The sequence below is a fragment of the Equus asinus genome, chromosome 1 (genome assembly GCF_041296235.1).
Source record: "Equus asinus isolate D_3611 breed Donkey chromosome 1, EquAss-T2T_v2, whole genome shotgun sequence".
NCBI lineage: Eukaryota > Metazoa > Chordata > Mammalia > Perissodactyla > Equidae > Equus > Equus asinus.
The window spans coordinates 119,936,143-119,957,782 of record NC_091790.1 but is presented as its reverse complement, the minus strand read 5'-3'; the positions used below and the strand labels follow the sequence as shown (position 1 = coordinate 119,957,782).

At 43.2% G+C, this 21,640-nt stretch overlaps 1 protein-coding gene across 10 annotated transcripts in view; it reads right to left on the bottom strand.

Moving 5' to 3' along the window:
* PHACTR2 (phosphatase and actin regulator 2) overlaps positions 1-21,640 on the bottom strand; it is a 247,941-nt gene that overhangs the window by 49,481 nt on the left and 176,820 nt on the right. For 4 of the 10 annotated variants that reach the window (XR_011502442.1, XM_044768845.2, XM_044768846.2 and 1 more), the window contains exons 3-5: positions 13,050-13,130; positions 8,161-8,319; positions 2,552-2,791 (exon numbers count right to left, since the gene is read on the bottom strand). Coding sequence is in view for 9 of the 10 variants with exons in the window: in XM_044768845.2 (XP_044624780.2) it covers positions 2,552-2,791; positions 8,161-8,319; positions 13,050-13,130 (480 nt within the window). In the remaining variant the exon portion in view is untranslated. The remainder of the gene's footprint in view (positions 1-2,551; positions 2,792-8,160; positions 8,320-13,049; positions 13,131-21,640) is intronic. The other 6 variants (XM_044768870.2, XM_044768863.2, XM_070506553.1 and 3 more) reach the window with 2 other exon arrangements.

Below are 21,640 nucleotides of genomic sequence, written 5' to 3'. Positions count from 1 at the left end.
AAGCATACTCCTACAATGTAAGTCCATTCTAGTTTATTTTTCACAACAAAGATGCTAAGAATTTGCTGTCTAAACATGTCCAATTATTTTCTCAGGTAAGATGAACAGAATCCCTTCCATATATCAATTCTAAGAATATTTTTTTTAAGAAAATTCTTTCTTTTCTAACAGCAAAGTTTAACTTTAGCCTGGCTTAAGTTTTTTCAATGCCTGCAATGCAAATTTAAGCCATGTCATTATATTTTTCTTTAAGTGTCTTTTAAAATGACAGGATTTTGCTGAAATCAACCATGTCGCTTAAGTTATCTTGAATTTAGGCTATGACTAAAAAAAGAAATGCCATCTCTCTTAAGGTTTTTTGGGGTTTGTTTGGTGAGGAAGATTGGTCCTGAGCTAACATCCATGCCAATCTTCCTCTATTTTCTATGTGGGATGCTGCCACAGCATGGTGTGATGAGTGATGTGTAGGTCCACACCCGGGATCCAAACCTGTGAACCGCAGGCCACAAAAGTGGAGCACACAAACCCACCCACTACACCACTGGGCCAGCCCCAGTTAAGTATATTTGTTGTTAATACAGTGTGTAACAATGAAAAAGAAAAAACACGAGAGATTTTACCCTGCTTCACGGGCAAAGTGGCTGACTGTGCTAAGCTGAAATCTGGTTATCTGGAAGTCTATGTTAAGTTAGTAAGAGAGGAGGAATCTTAACTGATAGCTTTTTTAAGAGCTTGAAACATCTGACTGAAAATCAAGGGCTGCATTTGAAGTAACTTTTCCAGAAGGTCAAGATTACTCAAATAAAACACAGTTACTGTGTAGCCAGGGTTAGAAACAGAGTATGAGTAGGATTCTGAAGTACTTCCAACATCTGAGAAAAGGATCCTTGCACAGTGGGCTTGCCGGCATACCTCAATGCAACCCCCGCCTCTGTGATTGCCCTGAGACTAGCAACACTCTTATTTACACTAAGGGCCAGCTGGGCTTCTCTTAACACAATGGAGAACATGACTGTACTTTCCTCTTAGGGACATCAAGAGTCTATAAATAAATCTTCAAGGAAAATAGCTGGAAATAACTCAAAATCTCTCGTGGAAGTGTCTCCTGCCCTGACAACCACCAGCTTTCTTCTGAGAGAAGAAAGAGAGTGTCCAAGCCCAGTGAGCAGCGAGCTGCTCCCATGCAGGGCGTGAGGAGGTGGGAAGTCTGCACAAGGCAGGGGCTAAATTCCCAAGGACGAGGCAATGGTGTGGAGCTTTTCTTTAAGAAGTGGATCAGCGCCTGCCTCACTTCAAGACCCGCTCTAGGCTGTGCTGGGAAGTCTAGGAAACACACAGATGCCAACAAGAATGGACGTGACATGTGAGGGCAGCTGGTTCCTGAGGAATGGCCTGCAGGCACTGTTGGCACAGCACTCTGAGACTTGTCACTTCAGAGCTTATTAGCAGAGATTCAGACACTCAGTGTCAAAGGCAGAGGAGAGGAACACTGGGAGAGACATTGATTTGCACTCAAAGATCTGTTATGTCAACTAAGCCATTCTCTGAATTTGAGCAATATGGGTATAAATTACAAGGGGAAAAATCAATACCAAGGCAAATCCTGGCAGCCAACTATGAGACAGTTGCTGCTGAATTTAAGGAAAATAACATTTGCTTTAATACAGGAGAATTTTTATGCATGTGTTCAGGGGAAAAAGCCACTCAGCACCTGTACTTCGATCAATGCCGTTTTAAAAGCTGGGTAACACGATAGGCTTCTTTATTCCACTTCACTAGAAGAATGGGAGCTCCACCTTGCATTAAGCATACTGATTTGAAAGGGAAGCTGGATACACATTACTTGAAGTTATTGTAGGTCACCAAAACATCCCCTGGTGATTTGCAATAGTGACTTGTGACCACAGCAAGAGGATGCTTTTCCTTATAACACACTGAAGTCTACCCGGGGTGGAGGAGGACGCACTGAGCATGTAACTTCTAACTCTGCTGAAACAGTTGACTCCAGTGGAGAGGGGTGAGGTGGAGCTGAACAGTGATATGAACACTTTGTCATTTATCAGGAGAGAAATGACTATGTGTGCAGAAAGATTCAAGACATTAAGATTCAGCAAATACGTCAAAGATGCAAGCATCATGTTTTTATGTGTAAACTTAAGATATTTTGAAAGAAAACCCAGGCCAAAAAGCCACTCACAAACTCAAACAGGCAGATTGCCAGTCGATGTTTAAATAATGTCCTATCAGATCATCGCCATTTATCTGGCACACTACTCCCTGTACCCTTCACTGGGTCTCATGCAGACAGTGGACACTCAGGATGAAAGCGGTCTATTCACCCCAACACTAATGAGGTCAGCTATCAACTGGTTGACTTTCCTTTAGTGGAGATACCAACAAAGGAATCTCCTGGGCATTCTGCATCAAAGCTGAATCCTCTGGTGTTACACCTGAGTCATCAGACACCAGAAACGCCACTCTTTCTAGGAGAAGCAATTAGGCGCAGCCTGGAGCGGAGCACCCTGCACTCGACCCCCCGGGGCATACTCACCAGCCTCTCGGGTCGCGTTTCGGCTCGTTGGCTTGGGTGCAGGGACAGGGGCCTGCTTACCAGGAGCCTTGGTATTTTTTTTAAGAGGAGGCACTTCGTCGCCCTTGGGGCTGGCCCCAGCAGCGGCCCCTTTTGGAGGCACGGGTGACTTTTTGGGCTTGGGTTTGGGTTTAGGCTTAGGAAGAGCTGGAGGAGGTGGAGCAGGAGCGGCTGGTGTTTCCGAGTGGTTTTCAGTGTTCTCTATAAACAAAAAAGTGGACAGAAGCAGACAAACACCACATAAACGGGAGGAGCAAGACACACAGCGACAGGGAGACAAACACGTGTGCGGCTGCTTGGCCCTTGGGAACCCGTATGGAGTTCTGCACCAGAAGGAGCAAAGTTTGGGGTAAAAAGGATCAGAGGTGCAAACTGGGGTGTGCTCTCCAGGTGTGTTAATCACTCCTGAGATAAACAGGGTCACGCAAGTCACTCTGATGAAGCGAAATTGAGGATGAATGCAAATGTCCCTGTCAGGGGCCGGCACCAGCCTTGAATCGGTGGTTGCTGGGCAGGAGCGCTAAATTTAAATTTAACAGAACTGAAGGGTCCCCGAGGGTGGTAGATCAGCGAGTTACACACACCGCCATGCGGTTAGGACTGACCGTGTGGCAATGACTGGACTCTCAGTTACCTTCATCCCCTCCCCGGAGGCACTTTCTCTCTTAGAGAACTCAAGCCCCATCGACCTGAAATAGATTTGTGCTCTGTCTCATTGTGGCCAAAAATCAATTATTTTCTAAGCTAAGAGAGACTCTTATAATCTTTCACAGGAAGTGCAATGCACTGACGAATAAAATATTTTCTACGCTTAAAATTTTCTCAAGCTCTCCCAGTGCACCACGGCCACTTCCTGTTTTACAGTAACTTCCTCTGACCTTTTCAAACAGTGTCTCAACTAAAGGTAGAGAGGGTGCAGAATCCAAAAACGTATCCAATTTGTCTTGTAACGCAAACACAAATAATGGTTCTGAAAAGACAGAGGTGAAAATTCATTAAAAAAAATTCATATCTAAGAACAGAAGCCTCTCACTGGTTTTGCATAACTGGAGGAGAAATAGTATCAGTCTCTCATTATTGCAAGGGGAGATGCTGGACATTCACGCAGATATTCACACCCACATTTTCTCTAACAGTGACTGACTGAAATCAAATGAAATTAAAATACAGTTCTGGTCCAAAGAGCTAAGCAGCATTTCTTTAAAAATGGAGCACAATAAAAAACATAAGACAGTGTTAAGACAAAACTAAGCCTTTGCCAAGTACATCCTCCCACTGTTGAAGGACCAGGAAAGGGTTTTAATATTGGAAAGCATCACACTTTACTACTATTTCTTTTGTTTCATTTCTTATCCTAGCAAGCGTGAAGTGAGGCCTTCCCTTTTTTTAAAACTACCATAAAAATGATTTAAGTTATGGTAGGCCATCGATAAGACTTCTCTTGGATCTTAGCTCAACCATGAAACCCACCCTCATCACCACAGCCAAAGTGACCCTCCCAATACCTAAAGTGAATCGTCCTGAGCGTCTGAGCTGCTTATTCAACACTGATCAGAGGCCACTCAGCATGCACGCCTTCTGTTTACCCATCTTGTCTCCTTAGCTAAGCTGCTCATCTATAATACGGTAGGGGCCCTCCTAATCTACCCGGGCTGAACCAGGAGGCCGCTTAATCACAAAAGTCAGTTAGGGTCAAGAACAACACACAACATTTTATTTTAATGTAAAACATAAATAGACATTGACTTGCTAGTCTTTTGAAGTAGGGCAGAGGCCTATTCTTTAAATGCATCTTTGTCACTTAGCCCCTAGCATAACAGCGTGCATGGAGATCCAGCCCAATCATACGGTCCATGGTAGGAGCCAGTGAAACTGATCTGCAACTCTTGGAATCCTCCTTCTTTTATACTACAAGCCCTCACGTCTTGTCCTCTGCCTTCATGGCGTATTGCTGAGGGAGCTTTTTTCTTTCTGCCTAAGGTGTTAACTTCTAAAGGTATACCCTAAAGAATCCAGCTTCCGGGTTTGGGAAGGAGGAGACGGTCTGCTCTCTGACAGCTGGGAAGGACAATCCCCACTCCGGTTGAAAATGAACGCACAGCATGCAGACTCTCGGCCGGCTCTTGGAGAAGCGCCGTCCACTCCTCCTTCCTCTGAGAACTTCACTAACTACCTGTGCGTGTTCGCCATCCGGCCAATGTCTACGTTTACTCTGCGGTGATTCCTAAGGGGTGTGCGGGTGCGTCTGTGTGTGCACAGGCAAATGCATTTCTGACCACATTATAAACTCCTTTTGTCTGAAATTTTATATCCCATCAAACACAATGCTCTGAACATTATGTCTGTTCAATGAATGTGTCTGATTGGCCGATAGTTACTAACATACATGTTAGTAAAAAACAAACTCTTATATCTGGGAGACGATGAATTGAGTCAAGTTGTGCTTTTTACTATTACCATGTGATGTGAAGGCATGATGTAAACTGATGGAGTATAGGAGTATCATCTTTTCAAGAGGAGATTAAGAAAGGGTTGCCTGTTCACTCTGACTTGACAAGGATTCTATGTCCCACAACAGTCTGGAGGGTACCTGGTTACCGCCCTTCCAGGTTTGGTCCTTCCACCGCACGGAGCGTTTAGTTCAACGACACTTAGAGCAAACCTGAGAACGGCGTGCAGCCCTGACCTTGCCTAGAACGTACTTCTGCCCCTATTCCTCTCCTCACCTAGCTGCCTCCTTCTTGTCTCTTTCAGGTCCCAGTTTGGAAATATTTCCTCTAAAAGCCAATTTCGGTCCTCGCTGCAAGCTCCCTGGCTTGCTGTACTCAGGCCTTCCAGAGCACGTTGCATCTTGTACTACCTTTCTCATTCACCACTTCCACTGAAGTCTCACCCATGATGGACCTTCCTTATTATGTGTGGAACAAACGCATATAAGTCACTTGTTACTTCACTGAAGGCCCTCTACACTAACTCAAGAGAAATAATATCAAATAATTTTCAGATTTCACATACCAAGCAATATTTAACAGACGGCAGATCAGTTTTTCTGCCTCTTGTACATTTAAGGATACTTACCAAGAAAGAATGACAGACACTAAGAGCCCTAAAGGCCTTAAGGAAAAGTCTCCAGTGTTAGGCAGAGGAGGCCCACGACCATGGACCGACTCCAGAATCAGGCGCCTTTGGGAGCCCCAGGATCACCCATGTGTCCTGGGCAAAGAAGTGTGAAGGCCACTTGTAATTTGTTTTTTTTCTTTGAAACTGATGTTTCAAATATTAAAGTAATGACATACTGTCTTTAAAAGAGATAAAAGTATCTGGGATTTTAAAGGCATGTGATTTGGTTTTGCAAACGTAGCCAATTAATAGATGAAATAAATGCTCTCGGATAAATCAGCTTAATGCAAAGGAACGAGAGCATGGCACCCCAAAATAAAGGGTGAATTAAGAACATGGGATGGTGGATTTGCAGAGCAGTGAGCTCAAACAAGAAGTGAGACCAGAAGAGGAGCAGACATAAAAGTGAATCTTGGGCTGTTTTTTAGAATCAAATGATGTCTTTCCAGAGAAATGAACGGTTACTTTTGTTTATAAGGTATTTTCTATTTAACATAATACTATGTGATGTCACTTGTGAGGGACACTCTTTTTACTCTCAGGAAGTGGCTCCAGTACTGAATGCCTCCTCCCCTCACTCTCAGTCTGGCTTTAGTGGGTGCACCATCCACACGGCGCGACAGAGGCTCCTCTGTCCTATTGGTGGGGTGGCAGCATGGCCAGCATTTCCATCCCTTATGTACAGACTAGCCAAGCAAGATGCTCTCTTGGACCTTATTTGACCAAAAAGAACTGAATGTACTAATTCTAAATAAATAATAAGAAAACAAAAACATCTCTCAAATATCCATGGACCTATGAGGTCTGCCATCTTCTTTTTAGAGCATCAAAGCCTGCTGGTTTAATTAACATAAAACTGTCAGCAACTTTTTATTAGGTTGATAAGGGAAACACTGCCTCTGAAGTCTGGCCAGTTCACTGACTGACAGCCCACACAGACCAGGGAAGCACGAGAGATGGCACTGTTACATAATGAAGGACCCAGATGGTTTGAAATTTAACAGTTTGGTGAGACAGGACAGTTGGACTGAAAGAATAAAAATAAAAAAAGAAATCACTCCTTGCATTAATACTTTCAAATGAATCCCCTTAAAATCTATTTAGATCTGTTTTCTCTTTATCTTCCAGGAATATTGTCATTAAAAATATTAGTTAATTTCTCATAATCAGTATTAATAAGCTTAACCAGAGTCCTTCAATGGAACAAGACTAAGTAAAGCCCCATGAATACTATACTTAATATTGAATAAAGCAAAATAATAAATTTCCAACAGATTATTAGTAGAGGCTTCTAAAATGTTGAAAGGCTAATTTATATGCACACAATAAGGGGTCATGGACTTCCAGAGAAGATGATTTTAAGTTACAATGTTTGTCAAATGCTCTTTTGTTCCCTTTGTCTTTGGAGGATTTGGGTCAAGAACAGACGAAGAGAAGTTTGCTTCCAGCAGTTTCTAAGAATTTTCAAAATGCCTACAGAACCCAAACTAGGCTTGATGAATTTTTGCCATCCAACTCAGAGGCAGACATTATAGAACAGGAAATAACCTATTTCCTGAGGATTCATTTCTACGCTGCAAAGAATCATCTAGAATGTCCCAACACAGCCTTATCTTGTGGGAATTTCAGTTCAGGTTTGCATACATTTGAGGCTTGGAGGTTCCTGCATATGACAGCAGTGGTAAGGGGATGTAATCAATCAGTGACCAGGAACTTGTGAATGTTCTGGGGGGGGTCCTTGAGAGGCACATACTTTGCAGTTGCGCAATCTCCCAGAGCTTATTCACTCTAGAAACCAAGGTCCTGAAAGAAGCCTTCAGGGAATGGCATAATAGCCTGTGGCACATTTTGAAATTTCCCATTGCACAGAAAAATCATGGAGCAGAGGCTAAGGCCAGTACAGCAACCAAAATCCCCGGCATCTCTGGGAACTATTCCTGGATCTCTTTCAAAATGTCTAGGACCTAGACTAGAGCCTACAGTTTTGGGTGTGTGGATGCCAAGCTCCCGCAACCGGACAGACAGTGCTGGGCTGAGAGCGCCATCTTGGTTTGATTCCTCCATGCTGACCTGCTCACAGGGGCCAGTTCTAACCAGCAGAGAAAGACGTTCAGACTGTTGGCATTTCTCATTAAAGAAGATACTGAGAAAAAGCTCCTGAGGAATGGATAGCATTCTTAGACACCTCTAATGATTGCAGAGGCCACTCCTTCTCATTCTTACTGCTAATTAGCCCTCTTCCATAAAAAATTAAATGATGTGCTCACAAAATGGATGCATCTACCTGAGGAAATCATCCAATCTCTCTTCACTGATTATCATTTCTCTTCTCTTTGTATTTGCAAACCTCCTCTCTACTGGTCTTAGGGTCATTCTTTAGAGCCGAAGATCTGATTCTCAACATTGAGCTCTACTGAAGTAAAACAATACAGGGTTTCTCTTGATTTTACCTTTCTTATCTTCTGCCTTTTCCTCCAGAGGTGGTGCTTTTTCAGCTACAAAGCCATTACCTTCTTCAGATTTTACTACATTTTCCTCTCGGGTAGACTCCTCTCCGATGGGTATCATGTGCCCGTTTGAATTTTCAAAGTTAACTGTTACATCTCCATCTAAAATGGGGAAAGAAACACCTAGATGTCTAACTTGATGGCTTTCTTAAAACCCAGTTTTCCACTTAGTAGGACTGTAGGGTTCAGGTTCATATTTCAGGCCCTGGGAACCAAATATATCCTGTACTGTTTCACCAAGTTAAATGAAAGAGCTAGAAAATCCTTAGTCTTGGGGAAAGGCAGAGACGGAGGGGATTTCTAGGTGCTAATTCAAGACAGCGGAACAATTATCCTAATTATAAAACATCCCAGGGCAGCAGAGTCCCTCTCTTCTCGTGCTTAGGTTTTGCTGAAGTCAAGACTGAGGAGTTTCTTTGTCTTTCAGAAATGAACGGGAAAAGGAGTAATCTGAAAAATGGAATAAACATTTTAACAAGCACCAAAAACAAAGGTGAATGCAAATACACAAATAACATGAAATGTAATTACACACAAACAATTAGTGGAAGAATATGAAAATTTCCAAGCACCACTGTCTCCAGAATATTATAGCTATCATGTGTTAACCTCACACAGGAAGATAGCAGCTGCCCTCTATTCAGGGAAAGACAATAGTAAGGCTAACTGTACTTTCATTTTCTTATTTATGGAAATATTAGTACTCAGGTAACAGTTATATAAAACTAACCAGAAAGTCTTTAAGTTGGTCTAATAACAATCTGAAAACATCAGAGAAAAAAACATGTAGGAAAAAAGTAATTACAGGGGAATTTTTAAAAGATCACAACTGGAAATAAAATTTCTAATATGTTGTCTAAATCATAAATGACTAATTTAACCCCTGAACGTTCACAATTTCTAGAAGTTTCTAGAGGGAAAGAGATTTTGTAGAAACTCAATTTGGTGATGCTTGAAAAGATTAACCCCAGTTCATAACTGGAAAATTTTAAGAAGCTTTGCTATTACTGTAAAAGAAAAATTAATGAATTGAAGCTTTTACTTAGCAAACTTGAACAAATGCATGATTAAAGCTGTTTTAATGCGACTTTTGATTAACCTTATTTTGACAATCATTATAAAACAGAGACCATCTCCAAAATCTTCATTAAATACGATTGAATGGCTTTGGCTCAACAATAAAATCCACTGGTTTTCTTGACAAAAATAAGAATGACATTTTAATAAGTAAAATACATAACATGGAATTATGTCATGCTCAGAACGAAAAAGCAATTGTTGCTTAGTCCTAACTTCCAGGTGTCTATAATCTGATTCCTGTATAAAACTAAAATAGACAATAATTGAAGGCAATGCCATTCCAAGTAAATCTTAACTATTTTGATAAATTAAGGTGATAATTTTTTGAAGAGTATATTTCAAACCAAAAAGAAACCAAAAGATTCTTAGTTCTTATTATTGAATCTCAAGAAATTTGCTATAAAAAAAGAGGGAGGGGAGACACAATATAATGTCCAGATATTAGACTCAGAAAAAGTAAAAACTAACATAATAATGGAAAGTCCAAACAAAATAAAAAACAACTTCTTTATATAAACATTCTCAGTTTTTAGGTAACCCATATATAAGTTCACCTTTGTTTTCTACGACTTTAGTTGGCAATAAAAATATATTGAAGTCATGTTAATGACAATTTAATTCTATTTTAATCATTATTATATTAAAATTCTTTAGGAGGTTAAATAACTGATTTTTAAAATTCAGACCAAAAAAGCTAGAGAAAATAAAATATTTGCGGCACAAGAAGAACCTGGATTATCACATGATAGAAAGAAATAACCAATAACGTGGAAAGATACTTACTTTGAGGCATGAAATAAAGCTAGAGCCTATGAAATAACTGGAGAAAAAGGAGACATTTGTAATAAACATGGAATTCAAGAATAATACAGAGGAGAAATCAAGATATTAATAATTAATTGGTGTGTTATTAAAAAGGTTTTCTTGTTTTGTGTATTACTTTAGAATTAAAATAAGTCCTTGATAGAGTTGATGTATGTAAGTGAAACAGAAGCTCGGGGAAGGAAGCAAGAGAAGACGCTGAGCCAGACAGCAGGCTATGGTGAGGGGCGCAGGCCAGGTCTTACAGGAGCATCTGCACGCACAGGAAAGAGAGCACCCAGCAAAGGGTCATGAGCTTAAAGTAAACCAAGAGACAAGGCACACGCGGAAATAAGTGGTTAAATAAGGAACAGGAGAGCGCGCAGGGCTTCCCCCCTTCTGGTGAACAGGTGTATTTGGGGTACAGTTAACAGAGGAACAGAGGTGGGGAGAAAATCATGTAGGAACGACAGCTGAGAGACTCCTTAGAAGGTTAAAAGGGACATCATGGGAGAAAAAGAAAGGAGCTGCCAGCACAAGCCCTCATGTGAGAGCTAAGGGAAAAGATGGAAGGAAAGAACCAGAAGGCAAGGACTGACCTTGGACAGGACCATGGACTGGACCATGGACTTCTCAGGCAGAGAAGTCCAAATGCTGAACTTTTAGACTGAAGTTAGATCTTGGTATAAAAAAGATAATTTAACAGGAATAATAATAATAGCTGGGAGTGAGGGATGGGGTGGGATGGGACGAGGACAAACCCAGGGTAGCTGGATGAATTTAAAAAGTCTGTGGGGCTCACTGAATAAAGGGCATAGTTGACAAGCACTGTCAAGAGATCAGGGAAGGTGAGGGTCAAGGCAAAGAATGAAGCTTCATCGGCAGAAGACAGGAGGTTGTCACCAAGCACAGCAGCCTCCAGTCCCTGGCTAGAGCTGAAAACAGACCGAAATTCTCAAGATAATTGTTTTTGGAAAAATGACAGAAAACTATTTTCTCCAGCCCTTGGCTGAAAAAGAGGAAGGACTCTATTTACAATAGGCATCACCAGAAACTTCCAAGTATTAGGGAATTTCTATAGTTCTTTATGGGGACTGTGCAAAAGTTGGAAAGTAAAATTCAGTACTTTACGATTCGCAAACATTAAACCTATTACTTTACGTTTGGGTTAAAAATTGTTTTGTTCTTTTATGTTTTAAAACTTTTAACATTCAGTCTGCAAAAGTTAAATAAAAAGGTCAGAGTCATATTTCTGGGAAATAAGTATATGAAATTGCCATCTGCCATGCAAATACTTTAACAGATTAAAACCAAGCAATACTAAGCATTTCTTTGAATTGACCATTGCCACTTGTCTTTAGAAAAACTAAACTCTTTTCTAGCTACAATTTTTAATTGGACGAAAAAGAGGCCTTTATTCTCTATCTTTAATACTCATTAACAGTTTCAATCATAAATTTTTCCACTTTGTTTCTTTCTGTAAGATATTTCCAAATAAAAGAGACTACACAAGCGCACGGGCCCACCCCACAAAGGTCACTGCTCCGTGTTCAGTCTTCAGTGGCCGCGTAATTTCTCTGCCACCTCCGGAGAGATTAGCGAGGAGACAAATTTTGCTACTGCGAGCCCACCTTCAAGGAAAACCCAGTTAGGGATGTGCGTTTTTTAGTTTTAAAAATCCCAGACAGGAAATAAACAGGTTCAGAGTAACATAAAAATTAGGGAAGACATAAAGTTCACTCATAAAATGGAGCGAGAGAAGTATACCAGGCCAGAAATTGACGTGAAATACCTAAAATTGTGAGGGCTTAAGAAAAATGGTATTATTCACTCCAGACTTCCCTATTTTCTTGGCAGCAGGAGTTAAATAGTAAAGCATTTCCTAGCTCCACTCTGGAATTATTCAGATGTTGGAAAAGCATGGCATTTGGATTTATAAATAGTGGATGCCAAACGATGTCAAGTTCTTTGCAAGGAACATACATCAGGAAAAAAGAAGTATTTTTTATTTCAGTTCCAAATTAATAGCATTTTATTTGTTCCTATAAAAGTATAATAATAATACTTCTCCCCAGTAAATGTCTGGGGGTGGGATGGGGGAAGGCAGGAGGTAAATCAACAACGTTGCAACAAAAATTTCCTTTAGTTTTAATAGTAGTGGGAGCAATGAAAATTATTGAGTAGTATCTATTTAGAGAAATAAATTTTGGTGTCTTTTTTTGAGAGACTATCTCAGTTTCTATGTAATCTTTGTCTTTTTGAGCAAGATTCTCCCTTGGGAGGATAGAGAAAAAAAGAGAAGATTAGAGGTAGGAAAAAAAATGCTTGGAAATAACAATTGTTAGTGAAAAGGTGAGAGACGACTACATTCAAAGAATGAAAAGAGAACAATTTTGAGAAAACTACTTTAGCGATGGTATAAAGCAGATTAATTTAATTTGCCCACTCATGCCTTATTGATTGCACATTTGAGTGTATTATACAGTAGACGGGATAAGAGGTACATTTACCATCTCTTTTCCCTCTCTTTTCTTTTACTGGTTGACTTAAGAAACCAAAAGGCAGGCGACAAACTAAAACGTGGCATTTATTCAAACAGTTGAGTTAACTTGTACAGAAAGAGTGAAGGTCAAGAATAGAGAAGACAAGGAACCATGTCAGCATTTGCGTCTTATCTGTATCTCCAGCCACAGGGCACCTTTGTAGAGCCTTAGGTTTAGAGTGACATCTGGTGAAGGACTCACCAAAAAGTCATTGAATTTCTCTTCTCGAATACCTCAGATTCTCTGCAGCCCACAAAGGCATTCTGAATGGAAGCAAGATTCTCGGAGCACGGCACTCACTGCTTTCTCTCCCAAAGACCAGGCTCATGTTAAACTTCAAAAGAAAGTGAAAGACAGGCCAAAGAAGGAAGGATCAAATTATTTTAAACGCATGATTAATTTCCTCACCTTGATCAGGCAATTCCTTAAGAACTCCCCTTCTTATCAGCTCCTCTCTACTTTGTCTTGTGGATATCTTCCTTTCTAATACTTTTAAAAAGAATAAGCACAAGTAAGAATCAAGTCATTGCTTATAGTCATTATGAAAAACATTCCAAGTAGCATTAAGCACATTCATTCTGCTCACTCGAGGGCTCAAACCCCAGTTTTCCAAGTTGCCTAGCAAAACATATAATTGGAGTCGACCTAACTGGGACAAGGGCAACAAGTCCAGCCCACGAGGTAAAACCCAGCCACTGTGCCTGGTCTTTCAAATGACGATCTTTGGCCAAGAATCCAGTCGTATTATTTCATATCAACTATAGAGTATAAAGGCTACTTCTCACTTTGAAATATTTCTTTCTTGAGTAATGGTGCATTCTAAAACATAGGCTCCTATGAATATGCAATATATGTAGAGAATATGTATGCTTATATTAAAACCAAACAAGCTGGCAGTAAATATTCAGAGGGAAGGGGCTATTTTTCCAGTGTTTTCTCTCTTAACATGTATTACAAAAGTTCAAAACATCAGATTTCTGTAACTCTTTTCCTCCCCATACTCAAACATTCTAGAATGTTCTGGTATATCCCCTGACAAATCCCAAGTCTTATTCATGCTTTCACAAGCACGTAAAGGGATGGGAATCTCAACACTGCTTCTTCCTTCTTCTGGAGGAATCTACATTCCTGGTACAACTTCAGAATGGAACTGAGGAGCTGAGGGCGGGACCTCAATAGAATTCACCTTAGATGTGTATATATTAGTTCCTGAACCCTATACATCTATGTACCTGCTAACCCCACTCTCCACTTTCAGGGGCCAAGAAGGTGTGTAAAATTAATACAGGGTCACGTCATCTACTAATCTTTTAAGCCAACATTTCCCAAAGTGTGTTCTGTATAATTCTCTTCCCTCAGATGCCCTATTCAAAAGAGCACCTTGACACAGCAAAAAAAAAAAAAAAGGGGGCGGGCGGCAGAGAAGGTGTCTAGGGCTCTTTGGGGAGAAAGAAAGGTACACTGGTGGAGATTGGCTGCCACAGCAGGACGAGATTCTGACCCTCCCTAAAATTCCTACTCCTGGCCTCATAACCTGCAAATCCTAGAGCCACCCTGGACAACATAACTTGGAGACCTAAACTAACCCCCATTTCCCCAAGCCACACCCTGAAACACACAACGGAGTTCATGATAATAAAGGCACGTTTTTGGGGGCTGCTCCAGGTAGCCTGAAGCAAGGGCACTTTGAAGGGAGGGCGGGAGGCAGGGGTAGCCTTTGGGCCGGGAACAAGCACCTGACAGTCCTCCATGAGGGTTCAGTAACGCCGTGAGCCCCAGAACAGCAAGGCTAGTCTCTTGAAGAAATTAGAATTTTTTCCCCTTTCTGATAACTAAGAATTGTGTATTCCCTTTTCATCCCGGTTGCCAGAAAGGTCAGCATAAAACTTGCTATTTAACACGGATCTCACACGACAATTCATGGGTGACGTCTGTTTCCTCCCTCTCAATGGCCTGACTCCATTCATATTTTATTTACGGCAAATGTGCTCTTTGTTCTAGGTTCTGTCAAACATTTTTTGGGATAGAATCAGAATGAAAACAAACAAGAAAATGAATGAATCAATGAATGGTCAGAGGAGTGATAATTAACACCTTATTGGTCCAAATGGAGACACACACTGAATGCTCCCCGTTCCCTTAGATTCCCGCCCACCAGCAGCCCCACCCTCCCTTCCAGAGGCAAGTACCAGCAGCCCACTTAAATGCTGGTGACTTCAATGGACAGTGTTAGCTGGGGGTGGGGGGCCAGCAGGAGCTGTTCTTTTATGTAGAAAGAGTGCTGCTATTTAAATACAGCTTCAATTTGTTCAGGCTTTTGTCAAAGAGGAGAAAAGCCCTGTCTGCCCAGGATACTGAACAAGACCCACAACAACACTGTGGGACACTGCGGAGAAGGGGCAGGCAGTGCACAAGGACCGGACCTCCGCGGTCTCCCCAGGATGGTACGAGCCCAGTCCTGCCTGACCGGGGCTCTGACGGGGCAGCCTCTGGAGGCCTCCGCCGGCCGACTGCTGGGGGTGGCCTGAGGTTCAGGCTGTGCTTCCTGAAGCTTGAGGACACAGGGACAACTGTAGGTGCAAGTGCCACTGGGCCGGGGGATCAGACCACATCCCGGGAAACCAAATGCACTGCCGAGTCAGAGTCCAGTCCTTGCGGCTGTCTGCCCTGCTCTTAGGAAACAACTTTTCATGTCTGCTGCTTCTGCAAAGTGGCCCAAAAGACAAACGCTCGTCAGGAGCCTGGATTCTAGGCCCAGAGCTCCCGCACCTGGCTGTGTGACGCTGGGCAGCCTCTTCCAGTGCCAGGGCCTCTGATCCGTCATCTGGAAACTGAGGACGGGATTCCAGGAGCGCTGACTGACAGCTCGTCCGGGTCAAAAGCTGTGCGATCCTGCAACCCGAATCACGGCCCTTCCGTAATCTCTGCTTCAGGCTTTGCTCTTGCACTAAACATCACCTGAGAGCCGAGAACATATCCCGTTTTCGCTTCTGCCTTTCTCTTTGGATCCCGGGGGATGCTTTGTTTTCGTTTTAAGTTTTCTGTTGCTTTACTTCTAACTCATCTCAGCTAAAAATCCCTCCTTGTAAATTCTGGAGTCTTGAAGCAGCAGCGTGGCTTCCGGCCAAGAACCTAAACTGACAGCTTTGTTCTTCAGCAGCACCTCCCCAAAGGGCCCTGACAGGCAAATACCTTTGGCTATTTGTTTGGTCTCTGGCTGAGTGCATTTTTAACACAAAATGCAGATAACTGTGTACCAGGCCGACGAGAACCAACTGCAGGCGACTGAACGGGGAAGGTATGTCACGGGGGCACAAAGCTCCAACCACGGGTCTCCCAGAAGAACAAGCATCTCACTCTCATCTTTGAAAGTATGTGCCTCATGTTGACACAGCGTCTGGGTGTTTGCAGAGCACATTCACTGGACACTCGGCCACAGGCTCAGAAGGGCTTTGCGTCGGAATGACTCTGAGAGGTCATTCTGCTCTGACGTGCCACACACAGCAGGCGTCACTTCAGGCACATTCCCGAGACGCGCTCACCTGCGTGAAAGCCTTCAGACGCAGGATGGTCACCTGATGGCAGAGCCCATTCTGGCCAGCCATCACCCTCATTTTTAGGAAGGTGTCCCTCCTGAGGAGTCAAAGTCACAGTCCCTGTGCAACTTCTGCACAAGCCCCTGTTCCCCACGGCTCTGGCCTAGAGGCGGCGATCTGTGAGTGGAAGAGAGCATGAGTGAGCTCTGTGTTCACTGAGAGCAGAGGGGGTTAGCGAAACCTCCTAGAATCCGACCCCAAGCATCCCACCAGCTGCTCCACAGCACTAACGGTGGGGCCTCGCTCCCAGCTGTAGCATCACCAAAATATCGCTGGGGAAGAGACTCAGCAGGGCACAGACCACTGGAGGCAGCAGCCAGGTCTCTCCATGAAAAGGATGGTCACCAGTTGAGTAAATGGCTCATGGTTACTCACTTTTATCCCGACCGAGAAAGCCTGAGAGATTTTTACACCAAGATCAAGCAAACCAGGCTTCCTGTTTCCCTCCCTGCACTGGGTGAACTAACCTTCTGACAGTTCAATCCTGATGATGCCAGCACCCATTCTTTCCCCTAAGAAGTGGAGGAAGCACCAGCCCCATTTGCCCGACTTCATGTTTACACTCTTGTTTTTTAGGTATTTTGAAAAGGACCAATCTTCCAAAAACTTCCCACAGCTGTCCATCTCACTTTGAAGAATACCTCAACTCCTCAGCATGGTCTCGGCAACGCCTCCCGCCAGGCTGGGCCTCCCGCCAGCTGCTCCTCTCCCAACCACTCCATCCTAGCTCTCTCTGCTGCAGCCCCTCCGGCCCCAGCTCAGTGGCCTCTGTCCTTCCCAGGATGAGATTTCCCCAGACCCCCACGGCTCATTCCATCACTTCCTTCAAGTCTTTGCTCAAAGGTCACCCCATGAGAAATCCCTTCTCTGCACACTCGATGCACACTCGATGCACACTAGCTTGTTTCCCTTCCCCTCTGTGGCCATCTTCTTACCCTGCAACATATGTCACCACCTCTGGACACGGGAGCCACTACTTCATGTAAGTCTAGTCTAGATGAGAACCAGAACTGTTTTGTTTACTGCTGAATCCCCAGTAGTGCCTCGCAGGTTGTTGGCATGTAGAAAATATGTGTTATTTGTTGAATAAAAGGAAATAGGCTAATAATGAGAATGGCCTTGTTTTCTGCCCCTTCCCCAACTCCAATCTAGGAGAAAGCAAATGGCTTGTGGCAAAACTCTAAGAACAAGAGTCTTCTGTCTTCTTCCCCCTCAACTGCTTGACTGGACCAGCTGAAGGGAAAATCCTCACTCTCTGTCCGATGGCTCATCTGAAAAAGTCTCTGTACGCTCTGAGGAAGGGAGGTCACAGAGCGTAGAGGACAGACACCAGCCAACTAGCGGGCTGCAGCACACGACTGGGCTCATCATAAATTCTAAGTGATTTATGATGTCCTTCTGGGCACGGAGCCTGCACGCAGAGAGGAAGCTGGGGCATATGCCACCAGCTCCTTTCTGTGGATGAATGGCCAGGATTTTACATTACTCTGGAAGTATCTGGGAGAGTAAATCTTGCAGTCAACAAGCCACTTGTGTTTTCTTTTGGCGAGGAAAGAGAGTCCTAATTCTCAACTCTAACGCTGTTTAGCGATGGAATAAAACAGAAGAGCACATGGAAGACTATTAAATAAGGGCGCCGTGTTATCTTCTTGGTTCTGAGCGCTGAATGGGCTTACTGTAAAGCTGTGACAGAAACACAGCGGAGCTTGTCTTGTGTTGAAAGTTTCTGTAAGAGCCTGGCTTTCCTTTACCTCTCCTCAGTAGTAGTTACAGAAAACAGCCTGTCAAGAAATGGTCTCCTTTTTAAAAGACCCTTCACTCCGGCGTAGCTAAGTCATTGAAAGAAACTACCACCAAAATGCCACCCAACAGGCTATTTGCAAAAAAACCTTCCAAAACATCTCAGGAATGTCAGGTAGAGAAATAAAGCCAACATCCTCACCTAAGAACACAGGGGTCTGGCCATGGTCTTGTTGACCTGCGCCACTCCCCTACTCAAAAATCCTAGCCTGCAGAAAGAGGCCACGTCCTCAGACAAGCAGCCACGCTTCTCGATTGGTCCCAACAAACCACTCTTCCCCTTGCCGTTTTTTCACCTCGCTTTTTCACAGGCCCCATGTTCAAGTCCAGCTTTACTTCTTGTCATTTCCTGAACACTTCCTGCACCTCCTCAGCTCCACTCCTTCCCAGGTTTCTTCCTCCTAGAAGCAGACTCTTTCCCTGACCCTCCCTGGGGAAACCCTCCTGGAATTTGAAGTCCTCGCCACACAGTGCCCCTGCACGGCCATCTCACTATTCCGGCTGGCTGGGATTAATAACAACTCTCTATGCTCCTGAAGGGCTTTGTGTACCTTCCCTGAGCCTCAGCCTTCTCATCTGCAGAATGGGATGGCAGCTGCTACCTTTCTGGTTCTTTCAGAGATTAAACGAGTTAAAACAATGGAGCACTTAGACCAGTACCTGGAATCCAGAAAGCGCTCAGTAAACGTGAGCTATGACTATGATTTCTGTATTGGCTCTTACTACATTTTCCATTGCTACATGCGTCCATAGTTCATATTCACACGACTCTAGGCTAAGCCCTGTGAGGAGCGTCTTGTTCATCATTTCATCCCCATAAGGCCACAAATCGTACTGCACAGGGCAAATACTGTGCACTGACGTTTTTGGGTTTTGTTCTGTTTTGCGAGGAGCGAGGGAAGGCATAGCTACACCCCTTTCTATTTAATTATTATTTGTCTGTGTGTGTGTGTGTGTGTGAGGAAGACTGGCCCTGAGCCGACATCGGTGCCAATCCTCCCCTACTTTGCATGTGGGATGCCTCCACAGCATGGCTGACAGTAGAGCAGGTCCACACCTGGGATCTGAACACACAAACTTGGGCCACTGAAAAAGAGTGTGTGGAACTTTAACCACTTGGCCACTGGGCCAGCCCCAGCCCCCTTCTCCTTATTTTAGAAACAGCCCTCCCGATACGTAACCTTTGAGGAACCACCCTACCTCCCCTGCCTTAGTCCATGTTATTTGTGTGAGGCTAACCCCATCCCTGGGCTCTAGGGCTCCCAGGCTTATCCAATCAGAGCCCAGAATCTTCCTGGCACTGATGAATGGTTCAGAGAGAGGCTGTGCCCAAGTTGCACCAATGAGATCTAGGCACAAGAATTTTGCTGGCACAAAAAGAAAAGAAGGCTTTCTCTTTCTTCTGGATCTGTTAAAACTAGCTGAATAGGAGTCTAGATCTGCTAGAAGTCACTTTGCCTCCACAAAAGGAGAGCCTGAGAAAAGAAAAAATGCCAATACAGAGGAACATAGACTCAAAAGAAAGAGACAGATTCCTAACCTTAGCTTCTAAGCACCTGGATCCAACCATGCCTGAAGATTGCATGCCCCTGGGCTTTTCAGTTACATGAACCAATAATTTCCTTGTTTGCTTAAGCCTGTTATTATTCTTCAGCAATGAAGAGCTCTAACTAATTACGAAAATTATTAAATAGCCGCTTTTTTTAAATTGAATTTTCTTCCAGCAGAGGCCAAAGATTCTCTAGGTTTTCAAGGTAGAAATATGAAAGAAGAACTACACAGACTCTCTTATTCTCCCTCGAGTATTTGAAACTTGACCAGGACTTAAGAAAGAGGAAGATGGGGAGATCTATGTCCCTTCCTCCTCTTGGGAAATCAGTGTCACAACTTCCTCCAGAAACCTGACGGTAATCACCCATTTATTCATGCTTAGATAGCATTTTTATATGTATTTTCTCATCAATCCTCCCAGTATTCCTAAAAGACAGGCTAAGCAATTATTTTTGTTTCCCTCGAACAGATAAGGATATGGAACAGATAAAAAGAGGCTAAACACATTTTCCAGTCACATACTTAGAATGTGGCTGAACCCAGATGTGTCTAACTGAAAGGCTACCGCGTGCATTCTCCACACTGAGTTGACAACTACGAAGATTTCCACCTTCTCATGAGAGGTACAGTGCTTTCCAATCTTCCTTCAAGACGTGAGACAGAAGAACAACTTCTTAAAGTTAATATTAAACGGGCAATTTTTAGATGGCAGTACATTTTCATAGTTCAAATTATAAAAGGGTACAATAAAAATTCTACCTCTCACCCTGCCCCCTCCGGCTCTTGCCCTCTCCCCCACCTACTAACCCGAACCCCACCTTACTCCACAAGCAAATAGCCACTTTATTAGTGTCTTGTGTATCCTTCCAGACTTTCCTAGGCAAATTCAAATATTCATTTTAATTTTTCCCTTTTTTACATAAAAGGTAGGATGTTTTACAGACTTCTCGGCATCATGCTTTTTCACTGAACAACGTGCATAATATTTTAAAAATTTCAGGTGACAGAGGTGACAGGAAAAGTTGAAGTGGGAGGAGAGAGCAATGATGGTCTTCGCCCCGTGCAAACAGCAGCAGATGAAATCACTGCTGTTTCCAGAGGGGTGAGCTGGGAACACTCACATGGACCGACCCAAGGAGACTCGTGGTTTTTGTTCCCAAGAGATAAAGGCTCAGGGCTAGAACAATGAGCAAGCCCCCGGTCCCAGATGGGCCAGGAAGTACACACAATCTCAGGAGGGTAATGACAGGCCAGGATCTGGGAGCTACGTGAAACACAGCTCGTTCCTGCTCTTCCAGTCTGACTCTCACAAACGCCTGGGGAACAAACGCCAAGGCAGGTGCTTAGGGACTCATTCAGTTCAATGAAAGTTTGTGTGTTCCCATTTCTTGTTTCCTCACATTAAAAGATGGTAAACCCAAGACACAGTGAGACCACAAAACGGACAGACGGTTGAAACAAGGATAATGATAACCATCCCCAGGACAATTAAGCTCTAACTGCACCCTAAGAAGAAAAGACTGGAGAACCGATGTAAAAATGAATCTCAGCTCTGAATGGCCAAGGGGCTTTTCAAACTAGAAGATCATAAACAATACCCATACAGAAGAGGCTGCTAGAGAGCCCGAACTTCCAGTTCCGACCTTCTTCCCCCTGATCCGCTCTAGGACAGTCTACACATTTCAGGGACTCCATAACTTTGACTGAAATGGGATAATGTCTCATCTCACTATGGATCAGGCAAGCAGGAGTGGATAGGAAAGAGACCTCAGTGATACTGAACAACCTAAATTAAGACATTCCCACTTGTTTAAATATCTAATTCTATTGCACAGGATTAAAGGCATCTGAAAGGATTCTTATCTTAGGCCACATGTTTTTGAGAGAGTTAACATATAATCCTTAACAGTCTGTTCATCTTTAGTCAACCAATGAACAACACATATTAAAACACTGACTCAAACTAACAGGTGCATAGCCAGTCTAAGTTAGTAAGAAGATTGAGTAGGAATTCCCCCAAATCCATGTTTATTATTTTCATACATATCTAAT